Raw genomic sequence first — 17906 nt, 5'->3', positions numbered from 1 at the left:
GTGGATTGGATTGATCAAGGTGTGAATTGGGGTTTCTCAAATTGTATTGACTAGAATTTATCACTGCGTGAGCTGGGGTTTCTTCAACTGTTCGTAAGAACTTTTACAAAAACATACCAGACGTAAGGTTTTTCAGGCGTTTGCTCTATTAACCAGCGTTTCGTCTTAGGTCTGACACTAGACTCTTCAGAGTGGGATGTGTCAGACCCTACCCACTAGTGGTGGGGACGGAGCGAGTAGATCTGTAGAGTAACTCGGTTCTTTAGGTTTACGTGACGTCACAGTGGAGCACCGATTCAACTCGAATACTCCGTATAGCGCTGCGGGTGCTTCAGTGAACCTTCAAGCCAGGCTACACTCGCAACACCACTGTGTTGTTGTTTAGACTCCAGACTGAGACGTCTGTTCTATTTGTGTTTCCTTATACTACATATATCTTTGTTTAAAGTTGTTGCGCTATATTTTCTACCGATATTTGTAATAAGAAAGAAGCAATAATGCCATGAAAGTTCTCCCAAGCATGGCAGTACTTTTTACTAGCAGTCCAGGTAGAAAATCCGCCACTTGTAAAATATGCAATCAAATCTATTGTGTAGGTGGAGGAACATCAAAGTTATGGAATCACATAAAACGGGCGCATCGTAAGGACATGGTACAAATACAGTTGCACATCGTGAAAGTAATTCCTTTCCTACGTATGGATGAGACAGTGCAGGAAAAACAAATAAGTTGCATAGGAGTTTGGTTACTTTTGTATGCGAAGACATGCAGTCACTGAGGGCTGAAGACAATACAGCCAGATCTATAGCTTATATCCGTTCCAACAGAACAAAAAACAGCCAGGCCATCATAGCTCAATTGGTAGAGCTACGAACGCGAACTCGGGAGGTTGTGGGTTCGGATCACACTGGTGTCCGGTTGGCAATTGTTTTCTGTACTTAACATCTCTTCGAGGCGTACTAAATGTACGTAACATGACCTAATAGGCTGAAAGTCGATTTTGATTACAATGCGGTCTTGAAAATCCAATATTCATTGACCCTTAAGTGAAATTGCTCTTGCTTACCTTAGCGTATCTGCTACGTCTGTGCCCGCATAGGAGGTGTTTTCATGTGCTGGACAAATTATTTCAGACCGAAGGTTGTCGCTTTCTGCAAAACGAGCTGAAACTCTGATATTTCGGAATGGAAACTCCTCCTATATAACACCTGTTCCATGCAATATAGAACACTAACAGTACTTCCCTTACTCTCTGTGTACAACGTGTTGTGTCTTGATTTTAATGCTTGTCACAAGATGAAGAATTGAGTTCATTTGTACTGATGTTATCTTAACAGATTTTTCATTTAACTCTTTAGAACATTCCGGTAGTTATAAATGAAATGTTTGACATATGAGTTTAGGTACATTTCAAAGCGCTAGATTTTGTTTCGTCAATTATCACATTATGGAATACGGTACGTGTATCAATATGCATTAATATTCATTGTATTTATTTATTCATTTGTATGTTTATTTCTTTATTTATGTCTACTTGATATGCCTCATATTAAGCACAGATTTGTAATTACACTGTTTGTTACGTTATGTGTTAAATTTATATTACATTATAAAAATTGTGCAAATAACCAATAATAGAAAGTACGGAGCATTGTACAACTCATACTAATTGATAATCTTCTTTATGAATGTAAACTGTAGCTTAGAAGGTCAATATAAAGTTTAAATTTACCGCTATAAAGTTGTACTCGGTTTAACCGAGTAATGACGTCACAGTACTTGCTCCAAACCGCACCGCTCCGTCCCCACCACTACTACCCACCGACGCTGGGTGTATGCAGGAGAACTCATCAGAAGCCTATATAAAAGGCACAGTCTGATAACGGCAAATGGGAGATAAATCTCCACAATGGAATTATTGTCCGCCTAGCAATTCCGAATGGAAAATTCTAAATTCCCATCGAGGGAATTATATATTTTTCACCAATAGAGCATGTCAAAAACATATCAGACGTAAGGCTTTTCAGGCGTTTGCTCTATTAACCAGCGTTTTGTCTTAGGTCTTAGACCTCCATTGTGGAGATTTATCTTTCGTATGCAGTTATCAGACTGTGTCTTTTATATAGGCTTCTGATAAGTTCACCTGCATACACCCAGCATCAGTGGGTAGGGTCTGACACATCCCACTCTGAAGAGTCTAGTGTCAGACCTAAGACGAAACGCTGGTTAATAGAGTAAACGCCTGAAAAGCCTTACGTCTGATATGTTTTTGACATGCTCTATTGGTGAAAAATATCTAATTCCCTTGATGGGAATTTAGAATTTTCCATTCGGAATTGCTAGGCGGGCAATAATTCCATTGTGGAGATTTATCTCCCGTATGCAGTTATCAGACTGTGCCTTTTATATAGACTTCTGATAAGATCACCTGCATACACCCAGCGTCAGTGGGTAGGGTCTGACACATCCCACTCTGAAGAGTCTAGTGTCAGACCTAAGACGAAACGCTGGTTAATAGAGCAAATGCCTGAATATGTTTTTGACATGCTCTATTGGTGAAAAATATCTAATTCCCTCGATGGGAATTTAGAATTTTCCATTCAGAACTTTTACAAAACCGGAATCTTGGTTAAAATCGTTAATATTCAATTTATAGTCCACATGTAGTTGGAATGAATACCTTTCCAACGGAGACAACATTTGGGCCAAAAATAAATGAACCTTATAAAATTGTAAATTTAGGAGGGCTTTCTTTTGTACGTTGCTTTAATTTCATTTCTTGACTAGACTTCCAATTGTGGATTGGATTGATCACAACGTGAATTAGGGTTTCTCAAATTATATTGACTAGAATTTATCACTGCGTGAGTTGGGGTTTCTTCAGCTGATATGGTCGCCTGAGTCGTAAGAATTTTAACAATACCGGAACCTTGGTTAAAGTCATTCATGTTAGGGTTTGAAACAGTTTGAATATTCCTTTAGAAAGGAGCCTGGTTATGTTTTAAGATTAAAGCGTGTAAGTAGGATACATATTGTTACTTGTAAATTGGATTAGGCAATTCGTTAAAATTGTCGGTTCACAATTTCTGTGTTGAGTGATTTGTTTCCCGAAATTTCAAGGTCAGCACTCTATACCATCGTGAGTGAAAGACTTCAGTACCACAAAATCTGTGCGAGATGGGTTCCCAAGATGCTGTCCAAACATCACACAACACAGCGAATGGACACCGCCTTAATGTTTCTCCACCACTACCATGCTGAAGAAGATTTTTTTAACAAAACTGTCACAGGGGACAAGAACTGGGTCCATTTCGAAAATGAAGAAACAAAAGAGCTATTCAAACAGCGGATGCATTCTCATTCCCTGAGTAAATAAAGAAGAGCAAGTGAAACTTCTCCATCAGAAAGTGTATGGCTAATGTGTTCTCGGACTGAAAAGGAGTTTTGTTGGTGGAATTCATAGAATGTGGCATGAACATCACTGCGGCCTCATACAGTGTGACTCTTCAACATCTATGAAGGGCAATTCAGAACAAGTGAAGAGGAATGTTGTCATCAGGCATTTTCCTTCTTCACGACAATGTTCAGCCACACACTGCAGCTGCAACAAAGATGCTCCTGCAGAGTTTTTGATGGGAAGTGTTTGATTTCCCACCATACAGCCCGGACTTGACTCCCTGTGATTTTCATCTCTTTGCTCACATGAAACGCTGGCTAGAATGACAGCATTTTGGCACAGACAACGAGCTGCAGACCAGTGTAGAGAAGTGGCTGAAAGCACAGGCCTTCTATGATGAGGGTATTGCTATGACAAATGACTATGTTGGAGTGGCAACTATGTAGAGAAGTAGCTGGGCGGTGTAGCTAAATGTTCCAAATAAAACATTTTTGATTTTCATTGTGGTTTTAATTTCGCTAAAAAAAAAAAAAAAAAAAAAAAAAAAGAAGGCCTCGTACATTACTGACAAGCAGGCTTGAGTTGGCCAAGGTGTACAGAGTTCGCCACTGTGTCGTAATTACAATGATAAAAGATTTTATATCCTTTCCCAATATCATGGACCTTGGCACCAGTCCGCTTGGTCTCTTGAAGGCAAGCAAAGTCAACATGTCGTATCAGTTAGGTCATAACATCTTCCAGTAAGGGTACTGATGTTAATCGTAGCCAATTGGAGTTGTTGATGTTCGACTAGCTTCTTTGGCCTGCCTCCTCCATTTCTCATGTGGTCAGGTGAGATCAATGTGCGCTGCTTAGAGGGGACACCCTAGACTTGGTACTAAATTACTAAATTCTGAAGACAACACTGCACGTGGATCTGAAGATTTACCTTAATAGCCAGCTTGTCACACAGCCTGTCACCAAGCATTTTAGAGCTGCTGTTAGCAGAGAGATGAATAGCTCGAAATCAACAACAAGCCTGATGTGTTCTGTTATCGCAAGTGGTAAACATCCCCTGCCCCCATGTCGTTTATAAGGCTGATAACACGTGGGCCACATGGACACAAGGATGGTTGCTAGGAACAATGTAGAACCGACTGAAGTGTGGTTGCTTCGATGAGGTCACCTTCAAACACTAGTTTCAGTAAACAGTAATTTCATGGGAAATGAAGCTTGAGGGTCCAAAGGTAGTGAAAATGGCTTGGAGATCAGTTCTGTCAAAATGGAGGCTAAGACCTGACAGAAGACTGACATCAATTCCAAAGAACCCGCTCCTGATGCTTGGAGCTCTCCACACTTACACTCACTTCGGTGGGTCTACAGTGTGCTTCATGATTGCTAAGTTGAATGAAATCTGAATTCTTTTGTATTCAAGGTGTTAATGGAATCCATCAGTCTTTATCAGCCTTTATTTCACAGCATGGGTTTAGAAAGTGAAGGATTACAGTAGAACCTCGATAATTCGAAATAGGTTAATTCAAAATCCCGCCTAATTCGAAGAAGCTCTCGTTCCTGGAAACATGAGATACAGATTTGCATGTTATTTAAATTGTTTAATTCGAAATACGGATAATTCGTAATTCGAAACTGCCTTTACATTTTAAAACAACAGTATGTTACAGAGTAATTTTAACTCGAAATTTATCCGCGTTATAATAGAACACGTGTTCCAGAACGTGGAGGGGTAGCTCTCCACACTTACACTCACTTCGGTGGGTCTACAGTGTGCTTCATGATTGCTAAGTTGAATGAAATCTGAATTCTTTTGTATTCAACCTTTTAAGGAACGCCATAATATCACGCAACAGGCAGTGTGCGGAAAAACAGAGTCCGCAAACACTGGCGATGCCGACAGTTGACGAAAAAATGTGGCTCATGTAATAAATTCATAGGCACCGAATAATATTGTCATTGCCAATCAAATTGCATTGCTTTATTTTAATGCGAGCCCAAATGGTCTTATGGTTTTAAAGGAGAAAGTGCCAGCCGGGGAATCGTACAAGGGTGGGGGATGGGGGTCATTGTAGTGTGTTGCAATGCACGTGGAAACAAGAAATTTTATCCCCTCGTCATAGAAAAGTTTGGTAAGCCACAATGTTTTAAGAGCGTTGGGCACTTTCCATGCCATTACAAAGCATCTAAAAATGCAAACAGTACAGAAATCCAATAAATAATGCATTTGCACAGGGGAACCAGCATAATTTATCCTCGTCTTTGAATTGTGTGAATTTTTTTCTTTTGTTGCGTGAGGTTATGTTTTTCAGTGATTTATCCAAGTGCATTATCTGAACATTGTAAATGTACCTTGTTGGATACATTTCGGAAATAGTTTTTCCATGGCATTTGAAAGGTTTAAACTGTGAATCAAGGTGATTGCATGTATTAATGGGCCTTAGAATACTTCGTGACGCCGCAAGTGTTTACATTTCTGCAGTATGAGAGAAGTGCCATGGCGGGAAATCGTACGGATAGAGTCATAGGAAACTTCTATTTTAAAAGCATCGGGTACTTTCTGTGTAAATACAAGGCATCTAAAATGCATACAGTATAGTAATCCAATGAATAAAGCACTTGCACATGGGAGCCAGCATAGATTTCTCCTCGTCTTTGAATAGTGCTCTTTTTTCCCCCCTTTCTTTTGTTGTGTGAGGTTATGTTTGCCAGTGAGATATCCAAGTGCATTACATGAATACTGTAAATGCACCTTCCTGGATACATTTTGGAAATAGGTCTTTTTTCATGGCATTTGAAAGGTATAAACTGTGAATCAAGGTTAACTGCATGCAGTAACGGGCCTTAGAATATTTTGTAACGTGGCAAGGGTTGGTACTTCTGAATTGCGAATTGGCAGTTAATTCGAAATCACACGTAATATGCACTAGGATATGCACTATGAAACTAAGGCAAATGTCATGAAAAGGAAGGGAAAAATTCAAAGAGGAACCTGGGAAAAGTGTAGGAACTGAGGACTTTCATTATAGACCATCAATTCAAAATGGCTCAGCTAGTTCTGGACACACCAAACCAGCACAAGAAAAAAGAAGACTACACTAGATAAAAGAAAATGTCCATCAATGTCTAAGGAACAGAGTGAGAGTGAATTTGAAAGAAGTTATTTTGTAGTCAGAGTGAGTAGCTCAGGCAATACAGTGCTGGCCTCCAAAGCTTAAGCTCAGTTTTGATTCCAGCTCAATCGGGTGGTATTTTTTTTGAAGGTGCTCAAATACACCAGCCTCAAGTCGGTAGATCTACCAGCTTATAAAAGAACTCCTGCGGGACAAAATCCCAGTGCCTTGGAGTCTCAAAAGCCATCAAAGTAGTTAATGGGACGTTAAGCCAATAACATTATTATTATTATCATCATCATCGTTTACCTACACTGTAAATGACTCATCCGAAGAATGTTATGGCGAGGAAGACGATACAAATAAATAAAATGTTGGATAGTCAGATCCAAAATGATGAGACTGGTTGCTAGTAAAGTTTTCCACAAAGAAGTCCATCGGAAATTACATGGGGCTTAAATAAATTCAGATAACTCAATTGTACAAGTACTGTTAAGGAAGCAATAAATTGAAGTTTCCTTATGAAAACTTAATTTTTTATCAATGCATGGAGTTTAGTGATAATGATGTGAGGGGAGAGGGCTTTGACGTTCATTTTATGACATGTGGAGATCTGAAATTCAAGTGGCCAGTATTGTGAAAGAAATAGGCTGTTTCATTTTTGCTGCAGATTTCCAGGGCTACTGTGTCAATTTCATACATTCTTCTGCTCTATTTTTGTGTAATGACTGGACATGTATAACTAAATTGCTGGATTGAGTCGGTCACCATTTTAAATAATTTTTGCCATGAAATTAATAGCATCAGGAAACTGCACCATAACCTGTAATACATCTCCTGTTTTTAAATTTTTATTTATTTACAAGTTGCTTTATGTCGCACCAACACAATCAGGGCTTATGATGACAATGGGATAGGAAAGGGCTGGGAGTGAGAAGGAAGCGTCTGTGGCCTTTTAATTAATATATAGCCCCATTGCCTGGTGTGAAAATGGGAAACCACAGAAAACCATCTTCAGGGCTGCCGACAGTGGGGTTTGAACCCATTATCTTCTGAATGCAAGCTCACAGCTGGTGCCCCTAATTGCATGGGCAACTAGTTCGGTCGTCTCCTGTTATGTACTGTTTGTAAGTACATTCAAAATTTACCAACAATGCTCCCTGATTGGGGGGGGGGAGAATTTGTAAAGAGTGTCTGTCTCAAGGCTGGTTGACAGTACATCAAACCTATCACAATTAATACAAATGATGACCCAGCTAAGACAGAAATAACAGAATAGAGTCATCATCATCATCTTCCTTCCAAGTATTGGGCCATGTGACCCCTTACGGTCTTGCATTTTACTTTTTGCAAGACTTGAAAGCAATCAAATGTCCTTCCGACGGGTTGCTAGCCTGAAGGAAGTAAGACCATTGGTGGGGCTGCCACCTCCAGAATAGAGTAAACTGTGTTTGTTTTAATGAACTTACCATCTGAAACCTCGTTCTCCTTGTTCTGGTCTTGTTTCCGCTTCTTACACCAAGATGTTTTAATAGCATCTAATTTCCTTCCTCTATATCTTACCTGTAAACATTCACAAGCAATTTTAAGATTAAGAAAAATACCTAGAGTAGCCATAAATACAGTTTCGAACTTTTGGCTTGACCTGCCCAATTAAGCGTTAAAGTAACAATGCATGCTAGTATTGAAGATCACAACTGTGATCATTTTGTGTCCAACTGTGAAAGTGTATATACAGGGTGAACCGAAATTCGTGCACTTGGGCGTTGCAGCGACTCCTCACATGCCAGCAATAAAAAAATGTCTCTCACAAAAGTTCGTCTTGCGATTGCAGCGGGTCCTCTAGAAACCATTTGCACTTACATACTATGATCCTAGAAATGGACGAACAATCGTTTTCATTGGTCAGCTTTGAAAGACGCCCTTTCCACGCCGTGGGCGTGAATTTATTCGCTGTTGATGATTAAGATGCCACATACCATACCACCTGGACTACATTTCCTAAATATAAAACATACACCCCAACCCAGGATCGACCCCTCGACCTTCTGCATGCTAACCCAAAACTCTATCCACTGCACCAACTGTACAGCACGACTAATATGTGCTGACAGAGGTAGTTACCTTACATGTTGTTACAGTGTTGCCAGATTGCCACTCTTCAACGTAGTTTTTCTGCCGGATATACTCGCAGAATGAACTTTTGTGAGAGACATTTTTTTATTGCTGGCATGTGAGGAGTTGCGCTGTGACGCCTGAGTGCGCGAATTTCGGTTTACCCTGTATACCTGACACTTAGCATGGGGTGGAATGAATATGAAAACACAGCAGCTGCTCTCAATAAGGTTTAAAAGTCTTTAAATGGCCCAGGTGGCAGATTTCCTATCTGTTGTTTTCCTAGCATTTTCTTAAATGACTTCAAAGAAATTTGATATTTATTGAACATCTCCCTTGGTAAGTTATTCCAACTTTATCTTCATATTGTGATTTTTCCTCATTTTAAAGACACCACTCAAACTTATTCGTCTACTAATGTAATTCCACGCCATCTCTCTGCTGACAGCTCGGAACATACCACTTAGTACAATTTACGAACATAATTTTAACATACCACTTAGTTGAGCAGCTCGTCTTCTTTCTCCCAAGTCTTCCCAGCCCAAACTTTGCAACATTTTTGTTACGCTACCCTTTTGTTGGATATCATTCAGAAGAAATTAAGCTGCTTTTCTTTGGATATTTTCCAGTTCTTGAATCCAAGTAATCCTGGTGAGGGTCCCATACACTGGAACCATACTCTAGTTGGGGTCTTATTAGAGACTTATATGCCCTCTCCCTTACATCCTTACTACTACCACCACCCTTAAACACCCTCATAACCATGTGGAGAGATCTGTACCCTTTATTTACAATCCCATTTATGTGATTACCCCAATGAAGATCTTTCCTTATATTAACTTACAGTGATCCTCATAAGGAACATTCACCCCAACAATGTAGTAATTAAAACAGAGAGGACTTTTCCTATTTGTGAAACTCACAATCTGACTTTTAACCCCGTTTATCATCATACCATTGCCTGCTGCCCATCTCACAACATTATCAAGCTCATTTTGCAGTTGCTCACAATCTTGTAACTTATTATTACACTATACAGAATAACATCATCAAATATATTGTCGTAATAGTGATAATGGTGCTTGGTCATGTGATATTTTATTGTGGTTCCTTCAGTTTTTTTGTATTGCATCAATCGATAACCAACAACCCTGGACCCTTCTCTATGTTGATGATGTCATGTTGCAGAGAACAAACTGATCTACAATGCCAAACTCAAGCACCTCAACAAGAATAAAACAGAGTACATGACATCTGACACACAAGAAATGGGAACAATTTAAGTAGAAGTCAATGGCCTGCTGAGAGTGAAAATGTTTAAATACCATGGTTCCATGGAAGCTGACAATGGTCGACTCATCAAGAGATAAACACTATAATTAATGCAGGCTGGATAAAGTGGCAAACATCAACCGGAGTCACTCGCAATTGAAGGATGAAAAATAATCTAAAATCAAAACTCTACTATACTGTCATTCATCCTGTCACACGCTATGGCTGCGAATGTTGGCCGACTACAGCTGAGACAGAACACCGGCTTAGCGTAATAGAGACAAAGATGTTGAACAGTGAGCATCACTAAATCAGATCACGTTTCTAACGACAGCATCAAAAAAAGGATTTGGAGTTGAACCAATCCAAGAAATCTGATGGTTTGGGTACATTTTACGAGCAGGAGCTGCACAATTGCCAAGACGGGCTACACCTAGAGGTCAGCACCAGAAGACCAAAAGACTGTGAATATCCATCCAGATGTGACAGAGATAGAATGAAACTGAGATAGCACACCCATGTAGCAGGCCCTGCAACCACGCAGTATAAACGCTAAAGAATAAAGACGAAGATCAAATAACTTTTTTAGTGACAAGCTGAACAAGGAAAAAACCCAGAGACAATGCTATATACACTGACTGACAGAGCAAATGCAACACCAAGAAGGAGTGGTCAGAACTTTATGCCAATTGCAGGGTAGACTGACGTCACTGAGGTATGCTCATGATGTGAAATGCGCCGCTGTGCTGCGCACGTAGCGAACGATAAATGGGACACGGTGTTGGCGAATGGCCCACTTCGTACCGTGATTTCTCAGCCGACAGTCATTGTAGAACGTGTTGTCGTGTGCCACAGGACACGTGTATAGCTAAGAATGCCAGGCCGCCATCAACGGAGGCATTTCCAGCAGATAGACGACTTTACGAGGGGTATGGTGATCAGGCTGAGAAGGGCAGCTTGGTCGCTTCGTCAAATCGCAGCCGATACCCATAGGGATGTGTCCACGGTGCAGCGCCTGTGGCGAAGATGGTTGGCGCAGGGACATGTGGCACGTGCGAGGGGTCCAGGCGCAGCCCGAGTGACGTCAGCACGCGAGGATCGGCGCATCCGCCGCCAAGCCGTGGCAGCCCCGCACGCCACGTCAACCGCCATTCTTCAGCATGTGCAAGACACCCTGGCTGTTCCAATATCGACCAGAACAATTTCCCGTCGATTGGTTGAAGGAGGCCTGCACTCCCGGCGTCCGCTCAGAAGACTACCATTGACTCCACAGCATAGACGTGCACGCCTGGCATGGTGCCGGGCTAGAGCGACTTGGATGAAGGAATGGCGGAACGTCGTGTTCTCCGATGAGTCACGCTTCTGTTCTGTCAGTGATAGTCACCGCAGACGAGTGTGGCGTCGGCGTGGAGAAAGGTCAAATCCGGCAGTAACTGTGGAGCGCCCTACCGCTAGACAACGCGGCATCATGGTTTGGGGCGCTATTGCGTATGATTCCACGTCACCTCTAGTGCGTATTCAAGGCACGTTAAATGCCCACCGCTACGTGCAGCATGTGCTGCGGCCGGTGGCACTCCCGTACCTTCAGGGGCTGCCCAATGCTCTGTTTCAGCAGGATAATGCCCGCCCACACACTGCTCGCATCTCCCAACAGGCTCTACGAGGTGTACAGATGCTTCCGTGGCCAGCGTACTCTCCGGATCTCTCACCAATCGAACACGTGTGGGATCTCATTGGACGCCGTTTGCAAACTCTGCCCCAGCCTCGTACGGACGACCAACTGTGGCAAATGGTTGACAGAGAATGGAGAACCATCCCTCAGGACACCATCCGCACTCTTATTGACTCTGTACCTCGACGTGTTTCTGCGTGCATCGCCGCTCGCGGTGGTCCTACATCCTACTGAGTCGATGCCGTGCGCATTGTGTAACCTGCATATCGGTTTGAAATAAACATCAATTATTCGTCCGTGCCGTCTCTGTTTTTCCCCCAACTTTCATCCCTTTCGAACCACTCCTTCTTGGTGTTGCATTTGCTCTGTCAGTCAGTGTACATTTTACCCAGAAACAATTTTACCAACCTCATTCCACTGGGATGGCCTCAAAGCAAATCTACTTAAAATTATACTGTAGTGACCATTTACCTAAATTATTATCTAGCAACTCCAGAGCAATAACAGCTATACTAGTTCATGCATTGCCAGTTCACAGCAGTCTCAGTTTTAACCATTAGATAACTTTACCCCGAACAACCCTTCTTATCTTTTCTTCTATCCTTAACCCTCTTGTACTCAGCACACCGATATATCAGCACGAGAGGTTATGGCGAGAAAGTTCACAGCGCCGATACATCGGCTCTATGCTATTTAGGGATTTTGGTAATTTGTGTGGTTGTTAAATGGTAACAGATGATCATGATAGTAACTTAAAGCATTGATTGCATTTTACTCAACAGATAAATCCACCAGCCCTACGAAATATTTTTATTTTCGACAAACGTGAATGTTTGCTGTGGTTGTTCGAAGTTGTTATTACGCAGATCTGTTTTTGGCTGGCTTATGAATACAACAATTTGATCTTGCTATAAGTTTAGTTTAGAGTTTGTTTCATTTCTTTGGTATATCGTGTGTTTGCTGTACTTCGTGAACTATAATTAGGGCATATATGTCTTCTCATTACTCCGTTGTTGCACGTTCTTGCGTGATCTTTCTCTCCTAATGACCGAGCCATGTTCAAGGCTGAATGATTTCGATATCCTTGAATTTTCAGATGATTTAGACAGTAATAGAGGCTTTTTTGTCGAAAGTGACCCTGTTATGTGGGAAGTGACGATTTTACCCCTCAAGATTTTCGCACAGTCATGGCTGCTCACTATGCAATGGACAGTGAAGAACCTGACATCGATGACAGTTACATGTACAGTGAATAACTTTGTGCCATACTTCATGAGTGAATTGTAGCGCATACATCATATTCATATCAAATTATTCAGGATTAAATGTTCTTTCTTTCAGGTTTAAGATTAAAGAAGAAAGACACAATAATGCCTGATCTTTCCATCATTAAACATTATTTATTTTTCAAAAATTATTTTCAAAGTTTCATAAATTTTTTTCGGCTTTACCAATAATAATATGTCCAAGGTATATACATTTATGAAATACTTATATTTTCCTATATTAGTGTGATTTATTTTATTTTAATGTGTGTTAATCTGTTTACGTATTGATTTTTTATAATTTGGTTGCAAAATCACAAAAATTAGTTTGAGCTGCTTTGAGCATATAGGCTGAGTGCAAGAGGGTTAATCTCTCCAACCTCCAGTATTCTCCCTATTATTTTCAGTACCAAACTATGGAACACATCTCCTTTCTCTCACTAAGGACTTAATGCAAATTTCTGCTGTTTTTCAATCAATTTTCTAAGTGCCCTTCTGTGTCATTTTCTATCTGTATTTTGTTTAAATAGTTTGATTTGCTGAATAATTATAATGGAAAAAATTAACATGTATCTTGATTATTTCTCCTCATTCCACCTCATATAGGTCCTTCTTAAATTCCATGCTTCACCCACAAAATTAGCATTAAAATTTTCCCAGAATTTTCAAATGCTTTAATGATGCAATACCATATTACACATGCAAAACTTACTGAAGCCCAACCACAGCCAGATTTCTTTTCAGGATTAATGATTCTTTTGCAGTGAATGGCCCACGCACTTGGAGAAGCAAATATGATATCTGTTTCTTGAGACTTAATTTTGCCATCAGGAAGCAAATCGCCAGTAAACTTTTGACCCTGAAAGACAAAGAGCATCATATAGTATGAAGAAATATATTTCAACATCAATTTCAGGAACTATTTTCCCTAATTAGCAAGTAAAAACAAGAAAAAGGTCAATATCAAACATAACAATATGCATGAGGTTTAAATGATTGTTACAGGATTCAGGTGCACAGAGTGGAGTAAACAGATGATTATTATGATTGAACTATAGAAGTACTGTAAAGAAAGGAACAGAATTAAGTAATTTAATAGATATATACCTACCAGATATTGTAATAGGAGTTGAATAATAGCTGAGAAATGATATAATGGAAGCAGACGTTTTCTCACCGAACTAGTGTGTGTATCATAGAGATAGCATAGGAATGGTAGAAGCTGTTTTTGTCGTAGTTAAAAATACATGTGATAGAAAGGAAGGTCTTCAAAGTAGGTCTAGTAGGCAGTACTACATGGCTGATAAAACAGGTATGAGGGAGTTTAAAAAAAGTAACTATCATCAGTGGAAAACAGTAAATAAAAATGTAAACAGACTCTGGGATGGGTTTAAAGCAATTGTTGAGGAATGTAAAAACAGGTCTGTACCTTTAAAGGTGGTAACGAATGGTAAAGACCCACTATATTATATCAGAGAAGGATAGAGTCTAAGAAGGTTGGAAACAAGAGTTAGAAATGGCTGTGGAAGTAAGGAAAAGGTGGTGGTGGTGATTATTGTTTTAAGAGGAAGTACAACTAGGCAACCATCCTCTAATTAACACTAATCAGAGAGAAAAAATGGAAGGGGTCCGACACTTCGAAAAATGAAGATATATCGGCCAAAGAAAGACAAGGGCCACGAAGGGCGTGAAAATGAAAGACTCCCTAGCCCTCGCAAACCTAATAGCGTCGGGGTCAGAAAAGAACAAGAGTTGACCAAGGGAGATCGGATAGGATAGATGAAAGTGAGGAGCCTGGCACAAGTAAGTGGAAGCAATGCCAGGACTCAGCTAAGGGCCCCGTGGTCGCCAGCCCACGCTCTAAAGTTCAGAGCCCCTGGGGCCCCTTTTAGTCGCCTCTTACGACAGGCAGGGGATACCGTGGGTGTTATTCTACCGCCCCAACCCACAGGGGGAAGTAAGGAAAAATTGAAGAAACTTACTAGGGAGTTGAATCTAGCAAAGAAATCAGCTAAGGATAACATGATGGCAAGCATAATTGGTAGTCATACAAATTTTAGTGAAAAAATGGAAGGGTATGTATACGTACTTTAAGGCAGAAACAGGTTCCAAGGACATCCCAGGAATCATTAATGAATAAGGGGAATGTGTATGCGAAGATCTTCAAAAGGCAGAATTATTCAGTCAGCAGTATGTAAAGATTGTTGGTTACAAGGATAATGTCCAGATAGAGGAGGTGACTAATACTAAAGAAGTATTAAAATTTATCTAACAATGACATTTACAATAAGATACAAAAGTTGAAAACTAAAAAAGCAGCTAAAACTGATAAGATTTTGGGGTATATACTAAAGACAATGGGTTGGGATATAGCACCATATCTGAAGTACTTATTTGATTATTGTTTACACGAAGGAGCTATAAGAAATGAATGAAGAGTTGCTATAGTAGCTCCTGTGTATAAAGGAAAGGGTGATAAGACATAAAGCTGAAAATTACAGGCCAGTCAGTTTGACATGCATTGCATGTAAGCTTTCGGAAAGCATTCTTTCTGATTATATTAGACAGGTTTTCAAAATGAATAACTGGTTCGATAGAAGGCAGTTTGGGTTTAGGAAAGGTTATTCCATTGAAGCTTAACTTGTAGAATTCCGGCAAGATATAGCAGATATCTTGGATTCAGGAGGTCAAATGGACTATATCATGATTGACCTATCTAAGGCATTTGATAGGAGACTACTGGCAAAAATGAGTGCAATTGGACTAGACAAAAGAGTGACTGAATGGGTGGCTACATTTCTAGAAAATAAATCTTAGATAATTAGAGTAGGCGAAGCTTTATCCGACTCTGTAATAATTAAGAGGGGAATTCCTTAAGGCAGTATATTGGACCTTTATGTTTTCTTATATATATATGATACAAGTAAAGAAGTGGAATCAGAGATAAGGCTTTTGCGGATGATGTTATTCTATATAGAGTAATAAATACCAGTAAGTTACAAGATTGTGAGAAACTGCAAAATGACCTCGATAATGTTGTGAGATGGTATGGCAATGGTATGATGATAAACTGGGTTAAAAGTCAGATCGTGAGTTTCAAAAATACGAAAAGTCCTCTCAGTTTTAATTATTGCATTAGTGGGGTGAAATTTCTTTTGGGGTGTTAATATAAGGAAAGATCTTCATTGGGGTAATCACATAAATGGAATTGTAAATACAGGGTACAGATTTCTGCATATGGTTATGAGGGTATTTAGGGGTTGTAGTAAGGATGTAAAGGAGAGGGCATATACATCTCTGGTAAGACCCAAACTAGAGTATGGTTCCAGTGTATGGGACGCTCACCAGGATTACTTGATTCAAGAACTAGAAAAAATCCACAAAGAAAGACAGCTCGATTTCTTCTGGGTGATTTGCGACTAAAGGGTAGCGTTACAAAATGTTGCAAAGTTTGGGTTGGGAAGACTTGGGAGAAAGGAGATGAGCTGCTCGACTAAGTGGTATGTAACTTAAAATCCAATTAGAGTATTTATTAATCCACCTATTCAAAACTTATTGTCCACTTATATGTGGTTATAAATAACATACACTCATTTATCACTTTCAAGACTTGTTTCGCCCTATTTTAGGGCATCTTCAGTCTTGAATACAATCTTAAAATATTACACTTAAATACTAAAAAAGAAGCTTAAAAAAATAGCCTTGTAACCTTATTATCTAAAATATTGGTACATATATTGTGAAATGGATTACATTTGATAAACTCATAATAAAATATCAATGAAGTACTATCATTCAAGGCTGAAGAAGTCCTAAAATAGGGCGAAACATGTCCCGAAAGTGATAAATGAGAGTATGTTATTTGTAACCACATATAAGTGGACAATAAGTATTGAATAGGTGGATTAATAAATACTTTAATTGAATTTTAAGTTATAACAGCCTTCAGTACGGATAAAACATGAGGTTTATGACATGTAAGTGGTATGTTCCAAGCTGTCAGTGGAGAGATGGCGAGGAATGACATTAGTAGACGAATAAGTGTGTGTGGTGTCTTTAAAAGTAGGAGAGATCACAATATGAAGATAAAGTTCGAATTCAAGAGAAGAAATTGGGGAAAATATTTGTTTATAGGAAGGGGAGTTAGGGATTGGAATAACTTACAAAAGGAGATGTTCAATAAATTTCCAATTTCTTTGAAATCATTTAAGCAAAGGCTAGGAACAAAATAAATAGATAGGGAATCTGCCACCTGGGCAACTGCCCTAAATGCACAATAGCGACTGACTGATGATGAAAAATTTTTTCAGAGAAATTATTAAGTCATTCTGTTATTCAAAAATATTCTTCCGAGGCGGATAAACAAAGCAATGCCTTTAACCCTCGAAGAATCAACAATTTCTTTCTTATTGCAAACCTTATTTTCATGGGTAACGAGTAATTTATTTATTTTATTTTATTTTACCATGACAGTTGTAAACACATCACCATTTGTGTAGCTGTGAGCATACATTCAGAAGATGGTGGGTTGGAAACTCACAATTGTACCCCGTTCCCACTCATGCATTGCCAAAACCTGTGTGTGTTTGGGTTGTTCTTTCTTTTTTCTTTTTTTGTTTTATGTTACACTGACACAGATAGGTCTCATTGCGACGATGGGGTAGGAAAGGGATAGGCGTGGGAAGGAAGCGGCCATGGCCTTAATTAAGTTCCAGCCCCAGCATTTCACTGGTGTGAAAATGGGAAACCATGGAAAACCATCTTTAGGGCTGCCCACAGTGGGGTTCAAACCCACTATCTCCCGGATTCAAGCTCACAGTAGCGCGCCCCTAACCACACGGCCAACTCGCTCGGTGTGTATGTGTACAACAATGTTAAACCACTTAAAAGAAAACCACCTTAATTATTCTTTCTGGTCTTTCCATTTGTTCATCAAGGCAATCATTTTATATCTCTAAGACTGAAGGCTATAGGTATTCAATGCTCCTCTATGACCTGCTCCCAACACTCCTCGTTTACCAATAATTCTAATTATCCATACTTCAACTGACATAATAAAAATACATATTTATCCAACAGAT

General features: G+C 39.8%; 1 protein-coding gene across 7 annotated transcripts in view; it reads right to left on the bottom strand.

Annotated features, from left to right (window-relative positions):
• The window catches only part of LOC136872563 (MPN domain-containing protein), a 139502-nt gene that overhangs the window by 60641 nt on the left and 60955 nt on the right, over window positions 1–17906 (bottom strand). For all 7 annotated transcript variants that reach the window (XM_067146357.2, XM_067146361.2, XM_067146362.2 and 4 more), the window contains 2 exons: window positions 13538–13684; window positions 7971–8064 (listed from right to left, as the gene is read on the bottom strand). In XM_067146357.2, coding sequence (XP_067002458.2) covers window positions 7971–8064; window positions 13538–13684 — 241 coding nt within the window. The remainder of the gene's footprint in view (window positions 1–7970; window positions 8065–13537; window positions 13685–17906) is intronic.

The sequence above is a fragment of the Anabrus simplex genome, chromosome 4 (assembly GCF_040414725.1).
Source record: "Anabrus simplex isolate iqAnaSimp1 chromosome 4, ASM4041472v1, whole genome shotgun sequence".
In the NCBI taxonomy this organism is placed as follows: domain Eukaryota; kingdom Metazoa; phylum Arthropoda; class Insecta; order Orthoptera; family Tettigoniidae; genus Anabrus; species Anabrus simplex.
The sequence above is the reverse complement of the archived record's forward strand: the minus strand, read 5'-3'. Positions and strand labels throughout refer to the sequence as shown.